Source organism: Ischnura elegans, chromosome 7 (genome assembly GCF_921293095.1).
Source record: "Ischnura elegans chromosome 7, ioIscEleg1.1, whole genome shotgun sequence".
Lineage (NCBI taxonomy): Eukaryota > Metazoa > Arthropoda > Insecta > Odonata > Coenagrionidae > Ischnura > Ischnura elegans.
The window spans coordinates 7,939,060-7,962,730 of record NC_060252.1 but is presented as its reverse complement, the minus strand read 5'-3'; the positions used below and the strand labels follow the sequence as shown (position 1 = coordinate 7,962,730).

At 40.0% G+C, this 23,671-nt stretch overlaps 1 protein-coding gene across 3 annotated transcripts in view; it reads left to right on the top strand.

Annotated features, from left to right (window-relative positions):
• The window catches only part of LOC124161867, a 92,995-nt gene that overhangs the window by 54,563 nt on the left and 14,761 nt on the right, over positions 1-23,671 (top strand). For 2 of the 3 annotated variants that reach the window (XM_046538090.1, XM_046538092.1), the window contains exons 1-3: positions 730-931; positions 5,276-5,353; positions 12,191-23,353. In XM_046538090.1, coding sequence (XP_046394046.1) covers positions 12,203-23,353 — 11,151 coding nt within the window. In that variant the 5' untranslated portion in view covers positions 730-931; positions 5,276-5,353; positions 12,191-12,202. Of the gene's footprint in view, positions 1-729; positions 932-5,275; positions 5,354-12,190; positions 23,354-23,671 lie in introns of those variants that run through there. The other variant, XM_046538091.1, reaches the window with a different exon arrangement.

The following is a 23,671-nucleotide window of genomic DNA, read 5'->3' as shown; positions in this document are numbered from 1 at the left end:
TTAAAATTCGTGAGGGAATTTAATGATGTTGCGCGATTGCACTTTAGTTGGGTGTTATTGGTTGCTTCATTGTGTACATCTTGGGCTTGGCTACAGTTCAATTTTACTCTTACGTGACGACTGTTATTCACATTTGTTATGTACCGTTGAAGGTATTGATACGGTTTATGTTTGGTATGCGAATAATTGCGTCAACTAGTTCTTCAACAACAATGAGTTTTGTGCATTTTTATCATTTCATATCAAAGTTTTTTGTCAGTTTTCAATCTTCGCCATTTTCCTTCGTGGAATCCCAAGAAATAAGTTCAGCAAATGGCTCTGCGAACGATGTGGGGTGGGTATGTGAAGAAATAATGTGACCGATATTATAATTATTCATTTCTGATTGAATAATTTTAACAAGCGTCTCCATACAACTATTTATTTGTTTACTTGTTCATATAATCGACCCAGGATTTTCGTTGGCATGAAAGGAAACCGTTATCGAGGTGTTTCTACGGTTTCCGCCAACCTTGGAATTGCTGGATATATTATTCATAACTTGGTAACTTTAACCTCCACCATCACGATTAGAATATTAAATGAGATAAAACAGCTCGTTTATAGTTCAAAATTATTATAATTAGTTATTGGTATTAATTCCATCGAAAATATATCTCCTTGAGATAGGTCGATTCATGGTCGAAAACAAAACACAATCGATAATCATGTAAGCGAAATGGCCGCGGGCTGGCTGACGTTATTGTGTGGTTCCTTGTTGTTATCGTCATTGTCAAGTGCCGCAGTAATCATTGTACTCAAATAGTGTACTGGTGAAGTAAGGAAGGTAACTAGATCACTCATGACCGTTTTTATCGGTAGTCATTGGCTTGCATCTTCGTGATATGGTTTCCCTTTAAGACAGAGAAGTCGGATGTAGGTGAAGCAAATGGTAAGTTTCAAGGAAATTGATTATATTTTCCTTTATTAATCCTTTTATGACATAATTAATTAAAAATACATGATATTTTATGTCAATTAGGATTATAAGGCGCATCACTCGGGTAATTGTAGTTATTATTAAGTATGTATTTTTGGTGTTCGAAACATCTTTCTAGTTTCGTAATGTCGTTTGTGTTATGTTTTCTTTTTATTATGGTCGGTAATTACCAACTTGAGTCAAATGAGCGCATGTTATGGCAATCTCTCGGAATTAATGTTTACGGATCCAGTTGATCGAAGTGGCGGGTCAGAGAACAGTGGGGGCCTAACTAATGTTACCAACATGACAGAAATTGTGTATCATTTGTTATCATAGTTTGATAAGTTAATTAACTCTATTCAATTATCCAACCACAAGGAACTAAAGTAATCATTATTTCAACTTAGCGTTTTTCTACCCGGTTAGGAACTGATTGGTTTGATTGATTTTTTTCGTTGCTGTAATTTACGCTTGGGATTTATTAACTAAACTGCGCTGGTCTTCGGAAACTATTAGATATCTCGATTCGTGTTGATTTAACGATAAAGTGCATTTAATATGTAGCAATCATTGACATGCTAAATCGTTAATTGATCCAATTAGTGAATTTAAATATGCACAATTATTTATTGCGTTTTAATAGTAATTCATTACTCATAAGGCCTGTTTACACGGTACATTAACACGTATTTTTTTGCTGTGTATCTTGAGTTGGGCCATGAAGTTTAATACTGACCATCTTTCAGTACCTTCGTTAAGAGTTATACGATTTACTGGAGTTGTGAATTTCGCTTTGATTGCCTACGCATTCGCATTATGCATTAACGCAGAACTATTTTATGGTAGTCTGCCAATGTTTTAATGCTCGATCTCATTTTCATTAAATTTATATGGTAGTTTTGACCACTTTGAAGACCTCTTTAAATGATAATTCGTGACTACAGTGGATTTAGTCGATAACAAATATGCGTTCATTTCAGGAAAAATTCAAGTGAATTAAATATTTTGCCATTTATTTAAGAATAATTGGTATTTTATAATTTTATTAACCTTCAATGTGTCGAGGCAAGTCGTGGAAAGATTTTAATATTTCGCACATAAATTAGTAGAGTAATTATGTAAGGTACTTCGGAATTTTGGATTTTTGGTGCCGTTATAATATGTAATTTCACAGTACTCTGCAAATATCTCATCGAAATATCAAAGTGTCCGCCAACCGGGAGAATCGGGAGTTGTACACGAATTTTTATTACCAGGAATTATGGATGAATAATTCATGAATTTTTGCTCCAATCTGGAATTTCAAAATCTTTAAAATATTCATGTAAATTTAAAATATTAATTCCAAAATGTTCATGTATGCTCGCAAAGTATTTATTACATTTTCAGTTGCACTTTATGAAAACTCATATTTATCTTTATAAAAGTCTTTAAATTAAGACGAATTTTTAAAGGTGCTAAGTGCGACATTCATTAATTAAGTGTAAAATTTCTGTTATTAACAATAAGTGTAAGTCTGTAAATTGACATCGTAAAATAATACATCAATATAATATAGTTTAAAATTACTGAAGTAATTTTTGGTGTTTTAAAATTCTTAGCTATCAGGTGAGATTAACCTGGAATTATGTAATAAATAATCCCTGAAAATCCTGGAATTAAGTATGGTTTTTTTTGGCGTTTATTGGCTGGATTATGAAATATTATATTACCCCAGTAAAAGAAGGTAATATATCAACTTTCTCCTTTATATAATGTGCCCTCTTCTACATAGACTGGCTAGCTACAATACTATTTTTCACCTTTATCATGCCCGAATAATTGCTATAATTACCATGAGAGATGAATAATGTGTCTCATCATAACCTTATTTCATTTTGATTTATTTGAACTTCAAGCAGATCTGTTGTTTTGATTTTTGTTCAATCCAACATTTTCCTGAATTAAATGCAAATTATCTTGCTAGCATCCCTAGCAAGTAGTCACCTCTAAGAAAGTTCATTAGGTGATGTTTCATGTCAGTTTTTCTTCTACTTTTAGTCTCAAGCGAAACATATCTTCATGTTAATATTAAAAACTGAACAAGGAACAAAGCAAAGTAGATGATTGTTGATGTGCATGAAAATTATTTTAGCCCCAATTCAAGGATAAAGGTTTGAAAATGGTTTTCTCATGCGTAATAAAAGTATTCTGAGTTAAGAAAGGGACACCAACAATACTTGTATCATGTCACTTGATGTGTTTGAAATGAGATTGAAAAATTATGTAAGTAATGATATGGAAAATAAAAAAATGCACTGAGGGAATGGAGGAATACATTATTCAAAAAGTCGCTCAGTAAACTTCAGACTTAATGCGAAAAAAATGTGATGAAAATATTTGTGCCAGGCATAATATAGGAACTCTACTGTTTCCATTTGCTCCTTAATTTTGAATTTTTTCAGTACAGCTTCCCCTGTCATTGGAGACTAGTAATTGTATGGCTTTTGTTTACAGAGTCCATCTTATGACTTGTGTTTCGTGGTAGATCAAAACTAAAGCCTGTAGTAATGGGAAATACAAATTTGTGGCAAGAGAGTTAATGTACCGATGTGTCTACCGATGTATCTACGTGATAATATGAGAGGGCAGGGGGAGTATCATTTGTTTCTTTTGAGTTTGAAAGCTGTCATTTATGGGGAAAAGTCATATTGACTGTCGGGAAAAAATTCAAAATTGATCAATTCCTAATTGCCTTGTGTTATTTCTGTTTTATAATGTATCAGCATTCATCTTCAATGGTTTGTGAGATAAGCTTATGGAACCTGGAAATAATTCTTAATATAGCAGATTGAAACATTGTAAATCGCTCACAACTCTTTATTTGGTAAACCCCAGCTGTTAGCGTCTCTCACACAGATTGTTTCACTTGAGAACAGTTTTGGAGAATACCGGTGGGGTGAAAAGTTGTGTGGGAGGTACAAAGTTTCAATCTGTTAACTTAACCAATACCTGAACTGGCTTTCAGTGAATAAATGGTATAAATATATCACTATCAAACACTCACCGAGTCAAGAATTCTCTTTTGTTTTCCAAGGGTAAAGTTACTTAGGAGACTGTTAGGGCATCTGAGCCCTGGAGATGGGAACTGACTCGACAGCAATGTTAATAATCACTTGGTAGGAAGCTCAAGTATCTGCTTGGACTCTGCTTACTTATTCACGTTAAAGATTGTCTACTTGGCTGTCTCTAGGAGGTTTTTTATTTTCTTTGGGTAATAATATGTATTTTCTTCGAGTGTGCTAGGGAAATACACACAGCAGTTCTTACAGTTTATAAGGAGTAGCTCGCATTGTGGTCGAATTTTCTACGGGAGAAACATAGCAAAGCTGAGCGTAGAGGAAGATGGAACTTTGTGCATGCCTTTCTTTTATTGTTTAATGACTGGTGTCCTAATACCCCCACAAGCCTATTGAGGCAGTTTGTGGTGATGTATGTAGGTATATATGATTATTATGCCATATGAAACCAATTAAACATTTAAGAACTACATACTATATGTATTTCCCTAGCAAACCTGAATCACAGTTGAAATTTGTTGTGATTTGCTGAGCGGAGCAAAGTTTTTTGTAATTACCATGAGGATTTGCGTAGAAGTCCTAAGGGAAACGAATATATTTGTCAGGGAATTTGAATTTTTGACTCTTGTAATAACCCTGGATTTGTTTCTGATGAAGAAAGTAGCAAATATTTATATTTGTATACAGTAGACTACCACTTTAGAATGTTTTCATTTTAAGATGGATTCAGCATGCAATCTGAGCAGATTTTTGTGAACACTTTTTAAAATTTAAAACATTTCTTTGGAAGTGCTTATCAAGAAACACCATTTTACTTTGACGATGACGGCTAACTGCCATTGTTGTGAAGAAGGGCCATTTATTATCAAATGGTAGATGACCTTCTTCTAATTTGTTTGTGAACAGGTTAAACTGATTCCATGTCTGAAATAATGGAGGTTCAGCACACAATATAATTGGCTTTAAAGTCGGTCCTCCAAAGCATAATATTAAGCAAGAGTCTATTGTATCCTGAATATTTTTAATTCCCCTGCAGAATGTGTGAAGAGCCCATAATGGAGAGTTCATCAGATGTCTGAATTAAAAAAAAATAAAATAAAGGGTGTGGGGTGATTTATGCCAGGATATTTAAATTCTTTTGGAGTTGAAAAGGTTGAGCTGAGACTCACTTATACAATTTTTTTGATTACTTTAAATTGCCATGTTTTACCATTATTTTCCTTTTAAATGACACACTGTTTATTCCATTCAACAGGCTTTGCATCAAGCACACATCGTTTACCTCATGCCTTACTCATTGAATGTATCCATCTCATAGCTGTGGCCATTATTGGTAAGTTCTCAAATTTTACGTTTATGTTTGAGCATGTTGTGAGGCAAGTGGAATTTTATGAAATGCCTACGCTAGGAGATGAGTGCTTTGTTTTGTTTGCCATTGAAAGAGCTGTGTCTTAATTACTGAACGTAATATAGTGATGATGTACGAGCAAGGATGCCGACTTTCAAAAAGTATTGGGGAGGGGGGCAAACCGGGGGTCTTGCCTTCAGAAATTTTATAAGTAGTGAGTTTTAAGTTTTTTAAGCATTTTAGAAGAGTCACATGATCAACATTAGAACCCTGATAACCTGACATTTGATATCTGGACACACTGGGGAAAATTGACTAGCCTGACACATTTTTTCCTCACACCCATAACGAAGTTTTGAGGGGGCTCGGGCCCCCTCAGGCCCCATGGAGTCGGTGCCACCGTGTACAAGTGAGTTTCAATGCTTGATGCTTGAATATTAAGATATTTTTGCTTTATTGATGACATCTTGACTATAGAGCAAATGGCTATTTGGCTGCCAGTGGTAGATATCAAGCCGTCGGCAGGGTTTTTGGGGTAAATAATTGCATCGGCACTAGGTTTTTGAAGACAATGTGGTACCAGCAGTTTAAGTATTTGTATTGCATTGATGGATTAATTAGAAATCCTCTTATCACATTATTTCATAATGGTACTTTCATTTGATTCATTTTATACTTTTTGTTAGTAAGGGATTTCTGTTTTTTTTTTGCTTCTGCTGCCTTATTTTAATGTCATATATCATAAAATCACTTCACTTCCTGTATGTCCATAAAGGAATACATACATATTGACTATATAGTAATGTCTGGTGTATGTTTGCAATGTTCAACGTTGGTCCATTAATTTGAGGACATCTCTGATGATACTTGGCATATTGAAATAGATTTGGTGTCTTTTGAAAGAGGAATGATAGGCACTTGAAATAAAGTTATTTTTAATTTTGTAAACTGATGGCAAAGAGTAGAAAAATAAGTGCGTCAAAAGAGTAATTTCCATATCATTTAACTTGGAGAAATCAGTTGGTGTGCAAATTTTACAAGTTTGGGAAGTGGAGGGAAGGGTGGAAGGGGTTGAGTGAAGTGGCCGATGAAGGACTGCCAGGGTGGATCCAGGCTTTTTTTCTGTGGGGAGAGGGAGCGGGGGAACAAGGGTCTTAAAGGCAAACAATCTTCTTAAATTTGAGGATAAAACATATAACAGGATAAGTTTTTGTTCATGTAAGCATAATTTAAATTTATTGCAATTTTTTGTACAAACCGAAATTCAAGTCTAGATAGGAATGGGCCTATGTGATATACTTGAGTGTGATTATAGCTACTACTATACCATGACTCAGTTAATCTTATATACTACCAATTGGAATTTATGGGTAACCGGGGGCACTAGCATATGTAGATCCTAATTTTGGGGGGAGGGGGGGGAGACAGCGAGCCGTCCTGGGCCCCATCCCTTATATTCACCCTCGAGTGGGCTAAAGTTAACAACGCTAAAAACAGGGAACTTACATGGGTCGTCGATTGCTCTAAAAACTATTTTGAATAAGTAAAATGGATACATTAGCTCGCAAAAATACGTGAAGTTTTTCCATTCATCATCAAAAGAAATAAAAATATTGACTTTAAAATCGGGAAAAATTTCTCTGAGCCGACTACTGCACGAAGTCACCCGAGCGTTGCCGAGGCCAGGCGTGATGTCATAGATGCCTAAACAACCGTGGGGAGTTGGGAAATGCGATGAGCGCATGCTGTAAAATTTGTTTTGAGGGAGTATTTAGCCGCTCATCGTCACTTTATTTTGTTCGTTATTCTTGGGCAAATTTTCCCATTGCTATTGTTCCACGATTATTACTTGGGATATTGTTAATGCGACATCAGGATGATGAAGGACAAGCGTTTCACTTCGTATGTTTTAGTTATCAGAAAAATGGATGATAACATTGCCGCTCGTTCGAATAGTACACCTGAAATTCATTTACATCTACATAATACCCCGCAAGCCACCTTAAAGGCATGTGGCAGGGGGTGTTAGGGCACCAGCCTTTTTTTTAGGACACCAAAAATTGATGCCACGACCCTCATGGAATTTGTTATGACAAATTATTGCTATGGCAGCAAATCGAGATATTAAAGAAACTTGTAATACTGGAGGTTGAATTTGGCAATGCCGTATTAGCGGAGAAGGTAGTCCTATCCATCCTACGGTATGAATTCACAGCAAAACAGTCTGCACACAATCCACATGGGAGATCGCCAATCGGTTCCGCTACCAACACACACACACGCACAAGCTAAAACCTATTTCAATAATGTAGATAAATAGATAAAAAATGTACTAGCATATACCATAAAAATGTAGTGGGAAATGGGCAAATACAATTATCAAAAACTGTAAGTCTCTACCATTCTTTTATTCATCACGTACAACTTACAATAACAGAGCTCGTTATGATGAAAACAACTATTTATTCACTGATTAAAGCCTTAAATTAGCCCACGTAAGTGACACAGGTAACTTTTCTCACTACTATTCGTTGATATAATAAAATAACAAACTTCACACACAGTTTTGATCGTGATAGCTTGATTGTGAAATGTCATATCTACGGTAAATACGCCACTGACAATTTTTACACTACTGTTTGACATTTATCGATTGCATAATAGCACTTTTTACAATTCAATCACGATAGAACACTGATAACTCTTGGCCGGTATTTTTCAACCCTGTCAAACTTGTTTTGTGCGTTACAACCACTGGCACTGTGATTATTAGCAGCAGCTTAACGGGAGATGTCACGTTGGCAATAACACTATTTTGGCACAAAAAATGTACCTAGATATCTCCAATCAGCGAGCAAAAGTTGCATTGATTGGAATTCACCTTATAATACATGCACAGGCAGTCCTAAATGACGAATTCTCCAGTACCTACGAATAAATGGATGAAGTTATTGTATATAAAAGCATAGTGGACATTAGTAAACATCAAAATTGTTCTAATTACTTACTAAAATGAATGATATGCCGTCGATAACATCAACTTACTATTATGGTATCCCCATTCCAACGGCTGTGGCTCAGACTACTACAACGATGATTTTTAGGTATTATAAAATTTTTGGTTTAACTGCTCCAGTTTTATATTTTATGCCCTTACTCAGGGAGGGGCACAAGCAAGGCCGTATCCAGGATTTTGTTCAGGGGGGGCACAAGGATACTTCGTCATACAAAACGAACGAAATGATAATGGGACCGTATTAAAAATCTAGCATATTTTTAAGGGTCTGGGGGGGGCACGTGCCCCCGTGCCCCCCCCCTGGATCCGCCTATGCCCTTACTCCTATATTAACATTATAAATAATACAAAATATGAGGGCTTCCGAGCCTCTATCATCGGATATTTTGCTTTTAATAGAAAATAATCAACACGTCCCACAAAGGAAGCTCTCACAGCTGCTGGCAACTATTACAAACAATCACAGTGATTGCTTCGTGTGATGTTTAGGCACCTATGACGTCATCGAGGCTGTGTCGGCAGTGGCTTGGGGGGTGAGGGAGTTTTTGGCGTGCTTTAAAATTCATTATATTTTTCATTGAATATCTCGCGAAGGAAAACTCAGATTTACATGGGGTTTTCTTTGTTGAATTCAGAAAATAATTTTCTGTCCACCTGTGAAATAAAAAAAATCATGCAAGTTCCCCATTATGTACTATGCGAAATATTCTTTTTATTTTAATTTATAATTATAATTTTAGTTATTATTATACTCATTATTATTATATTTTTTATTTTAATATGAAATTAAATTGTAGAGGCTCTGTAATTCACAAAACAAAACAGGCATAGTATTTTTTTAAATTTCTATCTTTTGAGTGTCTGGACGGGGCCCGTCCTCCCATGCACCGCCGCTTCCCCTAAATCCACCTATGAAAGAGTGGGAGGGAGGGAGGGTGGGAAGTTGGAAATTACTGGTGAAGGATTTTTTTGGTGGGAGAAAAAATGCAAGTGATCTCTTCTTCTTCCTTGGCGCTACAGCTTTTTGTCAGCTTTGGCCTTCAATACAATCTTCCTCCATTCCTCCCTCTTAATGGCCTTATTTCTCCATCCTCTTATCCCCAAAGTAGCCCGGTCTGCTTCCACTCCATCTTGCCATTTTAGGCGTGGACGTCCTCTTCTTTTTACGCTGAATAATTTTCCCTCCCAAACTCTTTTGGCCACTCTCTCCTCTGACATTCTTATCAAATGTCCCACCCATCTGAGTCTCTGTGACTTGAAAAATCTCACAATGTCTTGGCCCTCTATGAGGTCGTCAAGTTCTTCATTCCATCGTCTTCGAAAAACTCCATTTTCTTGTATGGGTCCATAAATTTTCCTTAGGATCCTTCTCTCGAAACATCTAAGTGTGTGCGCCTCTGCTGTTGATAACATCCAGCATTCACATCCGTAAGTGACAACAGGTCTTATTAAAGTTTTATATATTTTATATTTAGTATTTCTTCTTATCAGTCTACTTTTCAACAATTTATGATTTGCGAAGTACGCTCTGTTACCAGCAGTGATTCTGTCTTTTATGCAAGCACTTATTGAGTTATCCGATGTCACCAATGCCCCAAGATATTTAAAGGATGAGACACCCTCAAATTTATCTCCGTCGATATCTAATGTCTGAGGTCGTCTGCGAGTTTCAGATGTGGACATACACATGTATTTTGTTTTGCCACAGTTAACTTTCAGTCCAATTCTTCCTGCGCTTTCCTTTAGTGAGCCAAATATTTCTTTCAACTTCCTTGCAGATCTGGCTACAATGACTATATCATCTGCATACGCCAGTATTTGACTGCTCCGATAGAATATTGTTCCACCAGTGTCAACTCCCCTTACTGCCCAGTGCAAGGCCAATGTGAACAATGTTGCAGACAAGCCATCTCCTTGCTTTACTCCCATATTAAATGGAAAAGCACTACCCATTTTATTGCCGACTTTGACTTTAGCTATGGTTTCCTGCATTGTCATTCTTACCAGTCTGATTAACTTCTTAGGGAAGCCTAATTCGTTTAGTGCTGCATACAGTGTGCTTCTCTTCACACTATCAAACGCTTACTTAAAATCTACAAACAGTAAGTGTAAATCTTGGTTGTGCTCGAAGTGCTTCTCCATTATTTGACGCAAAGTAAATATTTGGTCTGTTGTGCCCCTATCTCGTCGAAATCCACCCTGATATTCGGTAATGATGCTTTCAGCTCTTTTGCTAACTCTCATTTGTATAATTCCTGAGAGCACTTTATATGCAATGCTCAACAGCGTAATTCCTCTGTAATTGTTGCGGAGCGTTTTGTCGCCTTTCTTGTGTATGGGACATATAATGCCAGTTCTCCATTTTACAGGCATTATTTCCTGTCTCCAAATGTCTCTGATCAATTCATGCATGCATCTCATGAGTGTATTTCCGCCTTTCTTAATAAGTTCTGGGGCTATTTCATCTTCACCAGGTGACCGATTATTTTTTAATTTCCCGACAACCGCTTCCACTTCCTCCATCGTAGGCTCTTCGATAGCGTCCTCACCATTTCCCTCTTGATATTCATGCACCTCGCTGTCTTCCTCAAACCCTTCATCATTCAACATGTCGCAGAAATGTTCTGTCCATCTCTCTACTATTTTGTCATCATCTCCCAGTATCTTTCCCTCCTTGTCCCTATACATGCCTAATTGCGCAGTGTACCCCTCTTTTGTCATTCTTTTGACAGCTTTGTAAAATGTTCTTACTTCACTTGTTTGATCACTTAATTCTTCTATTTCTTGTAACTTCTGTTGCATTGCTTCTGTTTTATTTTTTCTGCACACCTTATTTGCTACCATTCTTAACCTTTTATATTCTCTTCTATGACCTCTTGTATCCCTAGCAATCATTATTTCCTGAGCTTTGTTTTTGTTTCTAACAGCATCCATACATTCCGCATCAAACCAGTCGCTATTCCTTTCCTTCTTTCTTTCACCAATTTCTTCTTCTGCTGTTTCCTTAATGATTGTTTCTAGATCATTCCATTTTTCATTGATATTCTTATCTGCCTGGTACCCAAAACGTTTTCTCTCCATACCTCTTTGGTACTTCTCTAAGTTCTCTTGGATGTTCAGTTTTCCAACATTCCAATGTTTTCTGGTTAATTTGGATGTTACTTTGGTTTTTGCCAATTTTTGCTTAATGATTGCCCTTACTAAGTAGTGATCACTGTCGCAGTTGGGACCCCTGCAGGCTCTGACATCAATAACTGATGATGAATGCCTTTTCTTAGTCAGCACGTGATCTATTTGATTAACTATTTAGGGGGGGGGGGTTTGCTGGGTTACAACTCCCCCCCCACCCTCCTTGGGCCTTTAAAAGTCATGCCATGCAACAATTACATAAGATGGCCTCAATGAATAACTTTTAATAAATACTTGTACAAAATTAATGTTTTTTAGTCCAAAAAATCACTTTTTTTTACATCGAAATTTTCCCCGGACGCTCAGTCTTTGCCTTTTGCCTCAGTGGCACGGCGAGGGGGAGGGTTTTTGGGGGGATTATCCCCCCCCCCCCCAGAGCTCAGAGAATTTTTTATGTTTACATCCATTTTACGTAATTGGATTAATATTACTTATAGAATAGTGTAAGGATTAACAAAATATCCCATAGAAAGCCATAAAACTCACCATTTTGAACCATTTAACTTTTAAAAAAATTGGGGAAGGGCCCCTGCACCTCTTGCTTACTCTGGTGGTTAGTTTGGTTATGCTAGAATTCTTTTGCTGGATCATCTCAAAGTAATCATTCTGATTTCCAGGATTTTGAAAACATGGGCTTGAGAATAAGAGGAGGCCGAAGAGGAAGCTATGGGGGTGAGAAACCAACGTTTACTCCTCGCGTGAGTTCAAGGGGAAGGCGCATGACCTCAGGAAGCCGGAGCACAAATGCAAACAGATTGTCTCCCCCCAGCCATGTCACCTCGAGGATCAGTGTGGCGGAGAGGAGGAAGAGAAATGAAGAACTTAACCAGAGTATTTTGAAAACATTAGATCATCTTATGTCTGTAGATCAAGAAGAGAAATTTTGTAGGGATATTCAATCGGAACTTGAAAAAACTGTACAAGATTTTGATGCTGCTCCGATTAATACATCATTCAAGGATAAAGACAAAGGATTTTCACATAAGGCCAGCACGGAAGGTAGTGCCTTGGAAGTTTCAGTTAATGGAGTTTTGAAACCAGTGAACGGTAGCGCATCAAAGTCCTCGGAGGATGTAGAGAGCAGGTCTATAACGGCTGGTAGGTCAGTCCTGAATCATTCGGGAGAGATGCCCGCAAGAAAACAACTGCTTAACGAGAGCATAGATTCTGGTGCAAATGAGAACTCTGACAAGATTGCTCATTCCTCGACTGCTAATGGTGTGCTTGCACTGGAACCAAGAATGTTCTATTCGAAAGAGCAGCAAGAAAATCTGGGTGTAAAACAGCTTGTAAAGAGACCGTCAGATATTTTGAGAAATGTCAGCAATGGCAAAAATAATAGTACAGGGCTTAATCAACGCCGGGTGGCCAGCATGGGTCAGCAGAAATGCTACAAGTATTTCAATAAGCTATCCAAAAGGAACCGCATTAATTATTCCAAAAAGTCCTCTGATTGGAATCCTGGGATTTCAAAGGTTTCTAGATCATCGGGCAAAGACATTGAAACCAGTCAAATGTTAGATGAGGATCTCAAGAAAAATGGGAGACTGTCAAGTGAAAGATACCCCAAGAAATATCTGAATTTGCAAGGAGGTAGCAGCAATAAGGAGATGGCTTCCTGCCCTGGGACATCGTCGGGCAATCAAGTTATCGCTACAGGAGATATGACTGCCCTGCCCATGATATTAAGAAACAGCACATTGGCTCTGAATTCTGATTCCGAGAAGGATGACGAGGAAGAAGATGAGGAGGGGTTGGTTGAGTGCGGTGTTGCGCGTAGCAAGAATGGGGTGAAGGAAGTGGTGGACGTGATTGACGGGATAGAATTTGTGACGTTTGAAAATGAGCATGACATGGTGCAGTTTACTCGATTAGTGAGTGATGAATCTGGTAAAGGTGATGCAGTTGATCTTGGATTTTCAGCAGAATTCCCAGAAGCCATTGTTCCCAAGAAAACCAAAGATATTAAAAAAATCAAAGGGTGGCAGAAAAAGAAATTCACAGTTACTCAAAATCCAATGGTTGATTCTAGCGTCAGTGGGTTAGAGCCACTGGCCCTGAATGATCTTCATCCTGATGGCATTGAATATGAGCATAACTACATAAGACGACAATTGGAAAAAGAGGATTACCTCATAGATAGCGAGGATGAACTTCCAGACTTAACTGTGGCCAATTTGGCTGACATTCAAGGTGATAAGAAAGTAGTTGAGGGTGGTTTGGTGGGTCAAACTGTGAAAGAAAAGATGTGTCTGTGGAAACCATCGGAAAAATCTGCATTTGTTTCATTTTCTTCCTCCAATTCAGACCAAATTGGTAAATCTCAGAAAGAGGTGACAGTGAGGTGCAATGATGAAAGTATGGATGTACTTGATTGTCAGACAAAGGACCCCAAAAAGTTGACCACAAAAGACCAATCTGAGCAGGAATTGCTGAGGGATCATCCAAGCCTTCGGACAATCGTTGCACTTAGTCCAACGAGCATATTAATGAGCAAAATGAGGAGATTAAAGCAAGTACAGAAGGATAAAGTATTGAAGATGAGCAAGGCAGTTCAAACAGATTTGGCAATTGATGATGGTGAGGAGAAGGGAACTCACAAGAGGAGAAACTGGAAAGTGAAGGCTCTGGAGGACGAGCTGCGTGAATGGTCTAGACCTTACCCTGATGTTTGGCATGTGGATGAGAAGAGGGCTTCATTCGCTGTGTCTGCAGTTAAGCCACTCAAGTGCTTCAAAAAGACCCATGCAAATCGTATACAAAGTGACAGGTCTCAAGGCCGTCACCCAAAGAGAGTGTTGAGACGTCGAAAGTTTTCCCAAGGAGAAGGGCGTGAGTCTACTTCTCAGAGGAGACTGTTGCGATCATCAACTAAGCCAAGACCTCCTCCAGTCCGCATTACTAGATCGTCAATCAGTGCATCACAAACTACTTTTGATAGTACGGGGCCAGCTTTGTCCAGTCCTGTAAAATATCATAATTCCAGAAAGTCAACAGGTACTCCTCCTGAGATAGAAAATTTGAATTCCAGAGTTTCTACATCAGAACTACAGCTTCGTGATGAAACCGCTTCTTCTCAAAGCTCATTGCTAAAATCCCGGCAAAGGCTTCCTTTTGAGAATGATTCATCGAAGAAATCTTTAATACGAATACTACCCTTGGAAAAGTTGATTGATAAAACTCTTCTAGACGTCTCACCTCCTGACTCTTCTCAACCCCTGGGATCGTCAAGTTTAGAGACATTAGATGAACCTGCTAACAGCATGATGGGATATGAGGGATCAAAGAAATTAGATCAGCCTACTTGCAGTGGTGTTGAATCTGAAAGCTTGCAGGGGTTAGATGAAGCATCTGGCTGTGGGATAGTATCTGAAAGTTCAAAGTTATCTGATCAGCCAAATATCAGTGCTGTGGCATCTAAATGTTTGAAGGCAATGGATCAAAGGAACAGAGCTTGTATAGAAACAGCATGTATAAAGACACAAGACCAACTAACTACTGGCACAGTGGGTTCTGAAAGTTCAGAGGCATCTGATCAACCGACTAGTGTGGTGGGAGTTTCAATTCCTTCAGCAGAAAGTGAATCTGTCATCTGTTCACTTTCCAAAAATTCTGCTCTTCCAGAACCAGAGAGGAATACTCACTCCAAAAGCAATTTTGCAAGGCGGATAAGTCGAAAGACTAGGAGGAAACTGCGTGCGAGGAAAATGTGGATCATTAGGAAAATGAGGAATATGATGAAAAAGGGTATTGTGGACTCTTTCAAAGCTAATCAGCCTCAAGTATCTGATGTTGGAGACAAGAAACAATTAATTGTTGATGTCCGTGGTGGGGCAGAAGCAGCATCAGGTGAGGAAAATGGAAAAGAGAAACTGGTGCAGTCAGAAAGCATGGCCAAAGGTGAAACTGCTCGTAAAAGGTACAGTGATGGGAAAATTGAAGATGGAGTTTCAAGAAGAACAAATTCCCCACCAAAGGTTTTGTCTGTAAAGTTGAAGAAGCCCTTCCAAAGAAAAGAATTCAGTCTTGAATTGGAGGACGAAGATTTAAGGGTTTTCCTGAAGCCAAAACCCCGACTCCAAGTTGGGGCTTTTTCCCCTGCCAAGTCCTCGCAGGATCCATCCATGCATGCATCAGGCTCCACATCAAGAAGCGAAGGGAATCATCCATCGGAGCTCTCTCCCCCCAAGAAAACAGATGTGGAGATCTTCAAATCAAAATCCCCCAACTCTCCTGCATTGGCCCGTAGGAGATTGATTCGTGAATTGCAGAAGCTGAATGCTAATTTTGTATCTGTTGATCCTGAAGAAAAGAGCACTGTCAATGAAAAATGTAGCAAGGAGTTTTGTCGGTTGGGATGCGTTTGTGACAGTTTAAGAACCGATAAAAGACTCGTTGAACACTGTGGAAAAGTTGAGTGCATGTTTTCATGTGTATGCCCTTGCACTGAGAGTGCATCAAGCTCGGCAAAGCAACTAGTTATTGGCAGTGACACAGTCAGCCGTCTACAGGAAGAGTCAAGTCGTCACATGGCAAGAGTAGAGAAATTTTTTCACCACACCGTGGTGGAGGCGGCTGGGGAGTTAGTTTTGCCAGGTCGCCAACAGAGAGAAAGGCGACTGCCCAAGCGTTTCCTTGATGAATCGGTAAATCCTGATGAGATATTTGCAAAGAAAACAAAAACACAGGACTCCAGTGGTAAATCAACTGTTCATCAAGCCAAGAAAGACATTCCATCCCCAAGCTCTGCCCAATACAAGAAATGCTGTGTGTCCCTTGGTCAGTTTCCCAACCTCCAGGCCTCGGTGCGTTGCATCTATCATTCACGGCTAAATTGCCCTTGTCTTTATTATTTTAAGTCTCCGAGGGGAGTCCGGAGGAATGTGGCAATGAAGAGCACGAGTAAAGTGAGAGAAAAACAAAGTGTCCCCATTAGGGGATCTGCTTTCGCACTCAGTATGGAAGAAATTTCAGCTCCATTATCTCAAAACAAAAAGAATGTACCTGCCTCCCAGACACTTGACAGCTGTCTTGAAAATCAAAATAAAGCATTATCTCTGAAAGAAGTACCAGGTTTTCAAGGTGTGGACACTGAGAATAATGATTCTGTGAGAAGTAAAGTGAAGGGAAAGGATGTAGTTGGCCAAAATATGGCCAAAAAAGTGTCGGAGAAACTTGTCAATGAGGATGCATCTGATAAGGATTGCTATTGCAAAGATGTCGCAAGTGATCACTATTGTGAAGGCAATGAGCATTTGCACTCTGTAAGGACTTGTGGCATTGATTTATGGGCTTCTCAATTATCGTTGGAAAAACTTGTTAGCAAAGACATCGTAAAAGTGTCAGACTTGAACAATATTATTCCAAATTCGAGCAAAGATGATTCACCGACCTTACCAGTGGCTGAATCAGGATTCAAATCTGTCCATAGCTTGCTGAATAAAGTACATCCAAGTGTCCCACAAGCAAGTGAAGGGGAGGAGAAATCTGCTCCAAAGTCAGTTGACAAAGCTGCTATAGTTGATGTTGAGGTGACTGAAAAATATCCTCAGAAAGTCCCACAAGAATCAACTGCAAATGAAGACAATGACAGTGACTTGAGCGAGCTAGTGAGACAAGATGACTCGATGCCATTGTTCAAAATAGTGGAAGTGAAATCTCTTCCCCCAAGTTCATTTGAGCCAGAGCAAAATACCTCGGCAGAGCGTGAGAAAAAGCGTGCAATTCATAAAATGAGAATGAAAGTCCCAAAAACTGGAAATGGCAGCATATCAGACTCCAAGAAGGATCTTGCTTTGAAGAAGAGAATAACCAAAAGGAAGGCAAGATTCTTCTCAACTGTGGAAAAGTTCAATAAATGGCTGAAATCAAACAGGACAATGTGCGGAGACTTGGAGAGGATGTGCAGCAGATCATTGAAACCCCTTCCCTTGAACTACACCATACTTATGAAATGGTCTCATTTGAGTAAGTTGGTCGATAGTCATTCGGCCCATTTGTGGATACGTCAGCGTCTCAATGCTACTCAGCCAGATGACTCCCGGCCAAACTCACACATTTTTGTGACTCAGAATGATAGGCCACCTGATGGAGCCTGTGTCAACTTCCTTGATCTTGAGAAGAAGGTGGCGCTGTGTGCCAAAGTAGCCATTCTTTTGAGGGCGGCTAAGTTGGGTGACCCAAAGGCAATGGGTTGTGGAATACTGGTCAGCAAGGGTGGCTTTTGGGAAATTACCGGCCACATTAAGTTTGGCAAGAGGATGAGAAAGGACCTGCATGACTTAGAGCCAAAGAATGCGGTCCCTGGAGGATCGTCGTCAACGTCAGGAGAGAGGGACGTGCTGGAGGGAGAGGGTGGCACTCCCGGTGACATTGACGGTGAAGTTGGTGGTGGTCCCTCCTGTCTTGAAGTTCCAAAGTCAGCATCTGATATGCACAAGCCAGGTGAAGTAAGGCCTCGTGATTGGATTGGTGCTCCGCCTACCTCTGTGGATGCAAAGACTGGCAGCAGTGGTGGAATCAATGGGAGAGCTCCAGATCCTACTTTAGAAAAGTTGGATTTAACCAAATCTGTGGTGAAAATTGAGCTAGACTTTGAAACATCAACGCTTAGCGTATTAGAGGGTGTGGATGACCCTGGCGCAAGCATGAAGCCTAAAAGCATACTTGGTGCAGACACTGGTGATTATAAATTTGGTAAATTTCCGACCAAGGAGAGAGCTAATTTTCTGACGGCAGCTCAAAGTGAACATTCCACCAATAGACAAGGATCTCTTATTCTTCAAAGACGAAGGAGTGACATTGCCGAACGAAAGGACTCCATATTGCTGACAGATTCAATGCTAAATTTGCGAAGAGTCCCTGGTGTGTTAAACAATCCTTTCATGAAGGTGAAGCAATTTGGTAATCCAGGGCAGGGATTACTGAGTCCTCCATCATCAAGTAGTTCTGGTCAGGCAAAACCTACGGCCAGTGAAACTTTTATTAGCTCTGGAAATTCTTTTAGGCTGAATACATTCTCTGGAAGCCTAGAGCCTCCTCCTCATATTTTACAATCAGAAGACACGGAAACAAATGTGATTGGTCAACAGGAAATGCAGCACAGTTCCTTCAATTATCCCATGAGTAGAGAGAGCAGTAAGCCTACGTCAGAAAATAAAAGTTATTTATCTTCCTCCGGTGGCACCTCTCTGAATATGAGAAAGATGTCCTACCCTCCTTTGATTAAGTTGGAAAATACTAGCATTATTCAGGAAGCCAAAGTCTTCAATTCTTCATCGGAAAAAGAAAAGATGGGTGTATCTACATCATCAGCAAGATCTGGAAATGTATTTTCAGGTGCCAATCCTCCTGTGCTGATAATCGACTTGAACAAGATGCGCCATGGTCAGCCCCTGCAAGGCAGCGCAAATAAAAATGGCTCCCTTTCATTTCGGGTGGGAGACATGAAAAGTTCATCTGCCGGAGGTTTTGATGCAAAAAATAGGGCTGAAGTTCCGGATGCTCACGCATCTAAGGTTTGCATCAGTTCTACTTCGCATCTGATAGGTCCATCTGTAAATTTCACTGCTCCTCAAAAAAATCATGAAGTTCATGATACAGTTATGCTTTCAAAACTATTGCCCAAGCAATTTTCTTCCCGCAATGAGTCAGTGTTGGTTTCACGCCAACAAATGGGCTTACCTAATGTCATAAATATGTCTGCTTCCAAGGCAATCCATGTAAACATTATAAAAGACGTGAATCAAGCTAGCCAAATAATGAGGAAGAATCCAAGCTCAGATCCTGTAAATACTGTGAATTTTTGTGAGAAAGAAGGAAGCATTACTGAAAAATTAGATTTCCCAATACGGCTACCTCCAAACATGTTGACTCTGGTAAATGCTGAACCAAGGAAAGCATTTGTGAAACTTGGAGGAAACCTTAGTGAAGAAGGTGTTTCCTCCAACTGCGATAAACCTCCTGTGGCAAATACTGAGCATGGTGTCAAAGAAAACAAAGGAGTTTCGAGTGAGAACCAGCGTGTTGAACTAGTTTCTTCATCAGAGCATAATGCTTCTCGTAGTAAGTCATGGCCAAAGGAGGTTACTGTGAACATAGAACAGAGTAAACTATCAGTAGTCTCATGCAATATTCCAGTGAGTGCTAGTGAAACTCCAGTTAGTAAAGGTGAATCCTATGTCATGAGAGATTGGCCTAGCGGTTTAGTGGGAACTTCCAATGAATCAACCGCTCTCCAAAACATCTCCCGCTCTAAGGAAATGAAAAATTCTATGAGTCCAAGCAAAAATGCAGCTTTGCCAAAATCACCCATGCAAGGGGTTTCAATTCTTAAAGAACCCAAAATACAGGGACACAGTGTATTGCTGGGCACTTTATCAAGTCGTAAACTCTCTAGTGTGGAAGAAGGAACAGCCTGTCGCAAAAGTCAATCCAAAGGCGAGACTGAAAATTTATCCCCGAGGAAAGTTCAATATGGTTGGCCTTCCCCTCAAAGTGGTGGAGTGAGGGAAATGGAGGGGTTAGCAAAAATTCAGGCAGAAAAACCAGCCTTAGCATCAGGATTAGCCGATGTCAGGCACCCAGTATGTACCTTGGAAGGAAACAGAACGACAGAGAAGAAGTTAGAATGTAGTAATGAGGGTAGCAGTAAATTTCTCCGGTCTACTCAGTTCATCGGAATTATAAATGATAAAGAATCTGAAGTGGATGAGTTACCAAGGAAAGAGGCAGTTCTGATAACAAGGCGTCGTAGGTCTCGCAATAACACAAAATCAAAAATAGCCTGTAAAAAAGAGGCCCGAGCTTCTTTTAGTGGTATCAAGCAAAAGGTTGTTCCTTTCAATCTCAATTCCTCAGTATCCACGTTTGATACTTCACATTCCATGTTGCAGTCAGCAAAGAAGGCCTCAGATCTGTTAGTTGATAATGCATCTCACTCTACTCCTCAAGAGGCTGTTGTGTCTCCAAAGAAGACTTCAACTGCGTTAGTAAAAAATGCTTTGCAGTGTACTTCAGAAAAGGTTGATAGTGTACCTTTAAGGAAGAAAACTTCTCATCCTGAAAAGTCTTTTTGTGTATCCCCCAGGAAGAAGGCTGTAACTCAGTTGGCTTGTGATGGGTTACCTTCTACTCCCCAAAAGGCCATCATGTTGTCTCCCAAGAAGGCTTCAACTCCTTCGCCTGTGAAATTATCTGCATTGTCGTCACCCAAGAAGGCTTCAACTCCTTCGCCTGTGAAATTATCTGCATTGTCGTCACCCAAGAAGGGTTCAAATGCATCGCCTGTGAAATTATCTGCATTGTCGTCACCCAAGAAGGCTTCAACTCCTTCGCCTGTGAAATTATCTGCATTGTCGTCACCCAAGAAGGCCTTAACTCCTTCGCCTGTGAAATTATCTGCATCGTCGTCACCCAAGAAGGGTTCAAATGCATCGCCTGTGAAGGGTAGTGTTTCGTCTCCGAGGAAAACTCCGACCCCATCCCCTGTGAAGGCTCCGATATTGTCTCCAAGGAGAGCTCTTACTCAGTCGCCAAAGAATTGTTCTTCAGAATCGGCTCCATCGCAGAATTGGAAACTTGATGCTGCTGATAAGGGAGCTTCCCTTTCTTCAGCAGAGAAGGCTGAAGCCTCAACTATTTCATCTCTTGATCGAGACGAAGATTCTATTGGCCAAAATGCAGTATCAAAGGATACTTCACCTCCTCAAAGGAAAGAAGCGATTGAATCAAAGGCTTCTGCTCAGAGTCCGGGAAAGCCATCACTTGCATCATCGTCACCTGAGAAGGATGAGGAGGACTATAATCTCCATTTATCTCTTTGTGAATCTGCTGATCCTGCTGTTTCTGTGCCACCGTCTCCCCCTCCATCTTCACCCAGCAAGAAAAAGGCGTCTCCCAATCACATGTCTGCAACTGAAGAGAAATGCTTCAAAGTTCCTCTCCAGCAAGTGTCCCCTCTGAAAACTTCCTCCGAGGAATGTCAGCCAGTGCATAAGGTCTGTGCCCCTCCAGCAACTGCTTCTGCAACCTCTCCAGCATGTTCTGGAATAGCTCAACGTGGAGATGGCAGTTTGGATGTGCCTCCGTCATCATCTCCTGATAAACCTCAGGACTTACCTTCAAATATGGATGTTGTTTGGTATCGTTTGAGTTTGAATGGAGAATTTGACAAGCTGATTTCAGATGAAACTGGTTTCAGTACCTCGGCATCTAGACTTCTATCCGCGGTAATGATAGCAAGGACCTCCAATCGAACAGTCAGACTTGCTTTTGACAAAAAGAAAAACTCTGAGGAGAGTCAAGAATTTAAGAAAGGAATATATGCTGTTCCCACTGTTTGTGGATCTTATGTGAAAATTGGACCGTACAAGCGTAATGAACCTACTGGTGTGAGAACTTTGAAGAAAGTGGGTAATCATCAGTACAAGGTTGTGCCTAACCTTCTTAAGATTGACGTGGATGCACAGGCAGGGGACAGTTTGCTGGATAACGGAGAAAGCTCTTCATCTGTGGAGAGTCCAGGGCTGGGGAAGGCAAACAAGAGTGATGTCAGCTCTTTACCAATGGATAGTGCCGTGGTGAGCAGTGAAATCACCTCCAAGAAACCTCCTGTGAAATCTTGGCCATCTGAAGCAGGTGAGGAGCCACTGGTCCCTATGGAGAGTGAAAATAATGTCTCATGTGCAGCATCAAGTCCTGAGAAAAAACATTCTAACATGCCATTGAAAATTCCTGTACTCTCTATTCCCCGTTTATCGTTAGATTATGAGAAAAAAATGGGTAATGGAGGGGAGAGAGGGAAAAAGTTGATGGAAAGTAGGCCATCTACAAAGGCATCCAGTGAGGCTGAGTCCAAATTGGAAGCTGTGGTTGCTGGTGAGGAATGTGATGAGTTGAGTCATGCGGTGAGGGAAGGTTGTGGATCATCAAACAGAAAGCAGAAAGATGACATTTCCCCTGTCGTCCATGCAGCAAAAAAGCAGTGTACCGAGAGCGGGGCCGTAGTTCCCCCTTCACTCAGAGAAGGAGATAAAAATGACGTTAAAGCCTCAGGTTCAAACTTGGATTCAACTTCCAGTAATGATGGTCAGCTGGTTGTGGTGGGCAGAAATCTGAAATCTACTCAACAAGTTCAGGTTGGAGGTGATGAGGGCTCACCCAAGTTGGACAGTGGCAGCCAGGCCATCAAAGATACTCAAACATCTAGGAAGGAAAATGTGGATATTAATAAAAGTGAGCCACTCAATATGGATGTATCGGATAAGTCCTTTCAAAATAAAAAGAAGAAAGCAAGCACTGTCTCAGGATCGACTGCTCGGAGTGTTTCCTCAGGTTCGAAAGAGGTGCAAGTGAAAGACCTGGATGTGGCATCTGCGGCAGAAATGCAGCGGGACGTGGGGTCGACAGGGGAAGAGGCTCATTCTGAGAAGAGCGGTCAAGTTGAAATTACCTCAATGATCTATGATTCTGCCATTGACATTGATGATAGCAAATTCGAAAGGGGATATTTGATTCCTAGCATTCCAAAGCTGGCTCCTTACCCGGTCAAAAGGTCAGCAGGACCGGGTGATTCATTTTCTTTCGTGGTTGAGGATCTTTCGGAGGAAGGGAGTCGTGCTAGATTTGAAGATTTGGAAGCTGTTGGCCAGCACATGAATGAAGTGCTCCACAATTATGTGAGATTTTTCCCGGCTCATTTCCAAATTGAGTGGACTTATGCCAAGGATTTACCATCGGCACCTGGCACGATCAAGATAAAAAGCTTAACAAAGGACCAGGTGAGTTTTCATTTTTTTATCACTTGCTTCTTTTGACCATTTAGTGCAGGAATGTCAACCAAATTGATTTTGCGGCCACTGTGGAAATGCATCATAACTCTGCATATAAAATTGTACAGGGTATTTTAAGTAATGAGAATTAATTCATTCAAATAAACTGATAAATGCAATGAGTCATTATTCAATTGTGATATTCCAGGATAAATTTTGTGTTTGAGTTCAGTTTTTTTATTTGGAAAAAAAGGAATTCAATCCCTCTATACCATTTATGCTTAAGATCAAACTCAATTAACACTCAATCAGGACCATGAGCATTTT